Source organism: Nycticebus coucang, chromosome 14 (genome assembly GCF_027406575.1).
Source record: "Nycticebus coucang isolate mNycCou1 chromosome 14, mNycCou1.pri, whole genome shotgun sequence".
NCBI lineage: Eukaryota > Metazoa > Chordata > Mammalia > Primates > Lorisidae > Nycticebus > Nycticebus coucang.
In genome coordinates, this window is record NC_069793.1 from 34,657,514 (window position 1) to 34,661,634 (window position 4,121).

Genomic DNA, 4,121 nt, shown 5'->3' on the forward strand with positions numbered 1-4,121 from the left:
TGGTAATAGCTTAGAAATCCTGAGCTCCATTACCACCCAGCTGGAAGGATTTCAGAGAGAGACATCCTGTCTCAGTAGTCCATGTGCTGCAGGAGCCTTGAGGTGGGACTGATGCCACGGCCTCCATGGATGAGTGTTGCTGGGGGCAGCCAGTCTCACATATCTTCATTCAGCTCTTCCCTTTCTGATATCACTTTCTTTAAGGAAGCTGTTGTTGACCTTCTTGCTAAATTCTAGGCCTTGAAGCTACAATCCTTAAGAAGATGCGGACCTTGCTCTGGAGGGCCCTAGGGTCTAGCAGAAGACTACGGTACGTGTAGGTGTTTCACTCACTCCCATCATCATTTCCTCCCTCCAAATTTACTTATCCCTCTCTCTAAGAGAAACAGATTGCCCAGGAAGATTTCTAAGATTATTAAAGAGGAAAACACCTATGAGTCTGTGAGAGAAGACTGAATCAAACTTATGAAGCCAGACCTAAGAATATAGGGCTGAGTGGTACAGGGTTCTGGCCCCAGCACTCTCATGTCCTGGAGCTCCCCCTCTGCCAGGAAAGCATGGAAACGTGGGGTCTGATGCCCCTGGCCCCGTGGTCTGCACCCTGGGCGCACTGTACACAGATTCTGTGGATATCTTTGTCCTTCAGGACAAGAGTAGGTGGCCCCAAATGTCCATTGTTCTTTATTTTTTCATTTCACTGAAGGAGCAGTAGCTGGGTCCCAGGCCTCGCACGGTGCAGTCAGTGCTGTCACTGTCACACTTGCCACAGTGACATTCGGTGGCCACTGGGTATGTATACAGGGAGTCTGCGTGGTGAGCACAGCCGGGCAGTCTCGCTGTCTCGTACACCAGCTCCTTGAAGGTACATGCTTTCTGGATGTTAGGCCTGGCTGGGTCCTTATACACCAGATCCTGAGGAATTTAGGAAGGAGAGAGGTTACAATATTCTGGAAGTTTCTGCTTGGCTTAGTCAAAATGAGATAGGACTTTAAAACTGCTTGCTCTAATATTCACCCATTCAAACCCACATGAGCTCATAAATGACCTATATGCTATATAACATAGTTCCTACTTGTTCGGGAAATCTTACAAGAAATGTAAGTTACTCTTTCTTACTCTCTATGGCTATATCCAAATATTATTTTCATATATTTCAAGGAACTTTTAAGAAATGATAAAAAGGGAACTATAACTTAAAATTCTAAGTTGACTTTTGTACTTAATTGGAAGCTATGCTAATAACAATTTAATCCATAAACACAAAAGTTTAATTTCTCAGAAAAAATATTTCGAAATACATTTTCCTGATGTATTTATAAAAAGTCAAAATATAATCTTAATTTTTAATGCTTGATTTAATATATTTGCAAGGGCTCACATAATATTTTAAATATTCCAATGCTTTGTAGACATTTTCCTCCCTTAAAAGTTGTAGGAATCATAGTCTCAAAGAATATATAGTTTGCACATAAAAACTTTCAATCCAGGCAGAAATTATTTATTCTAGCACTTTCCAGTGGAAAAGTTATTTGAACTGATAAGAGAAATTAGGGTTGCTGTTTAATTTATTTTGACGTCATCCTACCAATTCTGTATCTCAAGAAGAAACAATAAATTGTAAAATAAGTAGAGTTTGATCCAACTCATGTACCATCAAATAAAGTACATTTCATTTAAATAGTTGCTATTTTCAATTTTAGTTTGTAGAATAAAATTCTGCATAGATAACTAGGTGCTATAGGGAAAAAAAGAAAAAACGTAGAAACTGCCTCTTTACTTGGATTAATGCAGGGAAGCTGTGCAGAAGCAGACCAGCAACCACGCTCCGTGTCTTGGTTTTCTCAATGCTATGAAGACGGGAGTAGGTTTGCAGATTCACTTTCTTTCTAACAATCTGCAAGAACTGATTGTGTTCTCAGCCTGTTTGCTGGCATTTGTATGCAGGCGAGCCAAGGAGACAATTTTAATAATGTGTCATTTGTGTTTCTTTGTGACTTGGAAACATATTTTGGTACTATCTCTATGGCAAAGATATGACCTCAGGTACAGGAATTGCCTTCTTGAGAATACTGTTAAGTCCTTGATTAAATGTATGTATATTTTCATGTTTATCTCTCTATATGTAAAAAGATAACACAGAAATATTTTTATGGAGGGGGAAAGCAGAGTTGGCATATTATCAGATGCAGCAGAGTAGATCTGAGGCTTTCCTGAACTTACCAAGTCATATCCAAGTCCACATGTCTAACTGATATCACGGTCGTTAACCCTAATGATAACACACACCGCAGTGGCTAAGGGATTCATGGCTGTTACTTAGGAAACCTAAAATGTTGATAAGTGGGAAATTAATGAAGCCTGCCTCCTCTAGTCCCTCAACATCATCCTTTCTAGCAAAGCTCAGTACATACCCTGGTGTAGCAGTACCCTGCGCACCAAGTGGTGTTGATGCTTATGCAGAAACGACACTCTTCTTTTTCTACTGCAATGGTGATGTTGGCTAGGTCACAGCTACTGCAGCAAATGGCTTGCCAGCAACAGAAAAGGAAGCAAAACTGGATTGACTTCATCCTGGTCTGGGAAGCAAAAAATTAAGCCCATTTTAGAAACCAAAATACTGAAGAATTGTGATCATTATGTAAGTTGACTAAACTACAAATAATTGGTCTACCCAATCATATTTTGCTTCCATGTTTTTTTCTTCCTATGTTGTTTTTTCACTTTTTTGTTTCTTAAGACCATATGCCCCTTCTTTCTTCTTCATTTTTTTTTGTCAAAGTAGAAATACATTGTAGATCAAAACTTCAATATAATGATTTAAGCAGAGCCCTATGTGAAGAGAGTACTGCTGCTGTCATAAAGTGATATTGATCTATAAAATCAGTTACTTGCTAACAGTGATTACAATGTATTAAACCCAGACTGACAAACATACATTTCCTATGCCATAGTAGTTCAAAGCTCTAGATTTGTTCTCTAGAGCCTGAAAAAGCTGTAATTTCAGAAGTAGCCATCACCACTTGATAACCATGGCTGCCAAGACTTACCTGTGGTTGGTTGTCTTGCCTGGGGAAAGCTGTAGATTGAGCCCAGTCAGAGTTCCCCTTTTATACACAATCGTGTAAGTGCACCTAACACCTTGTGGATTTGTTGAGTATTAATATGACCAGTGCTAGGCTGCAGCTTGCTGTAAATGAATCAGTGTTTGGATAGACAGGGAGATCAAGCCTTTCCAAAGTAGTCTAAACGCAGTAGATCAGAAAAAAAAATAGTGCTACCAGAGAGGAGAATTTTGTACAAATTAAATTTGATACAGTAGCACACCCACTCTTTTACCTTGTCAAATTAAATCTGACTCTAGATTTTTCTTCTGGATATTCAACTTGGGGAATTCAGAATCCTTTCCAACTATTACTTTGGCCCTGCTACGAAGGAGCATTGAAAAGATACGGTTAATATATTGCTCCCAGAGTGTATCGAAAGCTGTGAGGGAAGAACAAAGAAACAAAGAGAAAATATTTTATGATCCGACTCTTAAGTGTGACCTGTGTCTCTCTCTACCTCCCACATCCAGGGCTCCTAATTTCAATCCTTATTTTTTGATGCTTTAGCAAGAACTTTCTACTTTAGCAAGAACTTTCTGCTTTACGGTTAATTTCCTAAATGTGGCGCTGATTCACTTTCTTCAGATGTTTACATGGGATGTTCTTTCTGTCTGAGACGTTCTTGTTTACTCCTTATCTCCCCCAATATGACCCTGGCCCTGGGCAAATGCCCCAACATTCAACATCTGGGGTGTTTTACCTGTCAGAGTTTAGGAAGGGTGATGAGGGAGAACTTGAATCAGTACCTTCTGTTTGTGATCACTTATAGACATCTGTTTTCTCTAGGAGACTATCAGCTCGTTGGAGACAGGGATTTATTTGTTTTATAAATATTGATTAATTAAGTGGAGGTACTGGAGCAAAAGGACAATTGCAGCAGTATTAGGGTATGATGTCAGAGTTGTAACAGAAGTCAAATCACAGAGGACCTTTCTGGGGAAGGTAAAGGCTGTGATTTGTACTTTTCAAGTGATGGGACTCATTGCAGGATGTTTAGTAAAGCAGTGACATGATCTA

At 39.5% G+C, this 4,121-nt stretch overlaps 1 protein-coding gene across 1 annotated transcript; it reads right to left on the bottom strand.

Annotated features, from left to right (window-relative positions):
• Positions 1 to 671: 671 nt before the first annotated feature.
• Positions 672 to 2,594, bottom strand: FSHB (follicle stimulating hormone subunit beta). Its single transcript, XM_053561865.1, has 2 exons — positions 2,412 to 2,594; positions 672 to 912 (listed from the first exon to the last, which is right to left on the bottom strand). The coding sequence occupies exons 1-2, from the start codon at positions 2,568 to 2,570 to the stop codon at positions 682 to 684; spliced, it is 390 nt and encodes a 129-aa protein (XP_053417840.1). The 5' UTR covers positions 2,571 to 2,594; the 3' UTR covers positions 672 to 681.
• Positions 2,595 to 4,121: the final 1,527 nt, after the last annotated feature.

What these genes read in the sequence shown, in the direction of transcription:
- FSHB (XM_053561865.1), bottom strand. Translation starts at nt 2,570, where the DNA reads ATGAAGTCAATCCAGTTTTGCTTCCTTTTCTGTTGCTGGCAAGCCATT. An exon ending in CAGGGTACTGCTACACCAGG is followed by an intron (nt 913 to 2,411) that starts GTATGTACTGAG and finishes TAAATTCCTCAG; the next exon opens with GATCTGGTGTATAAGGACCC.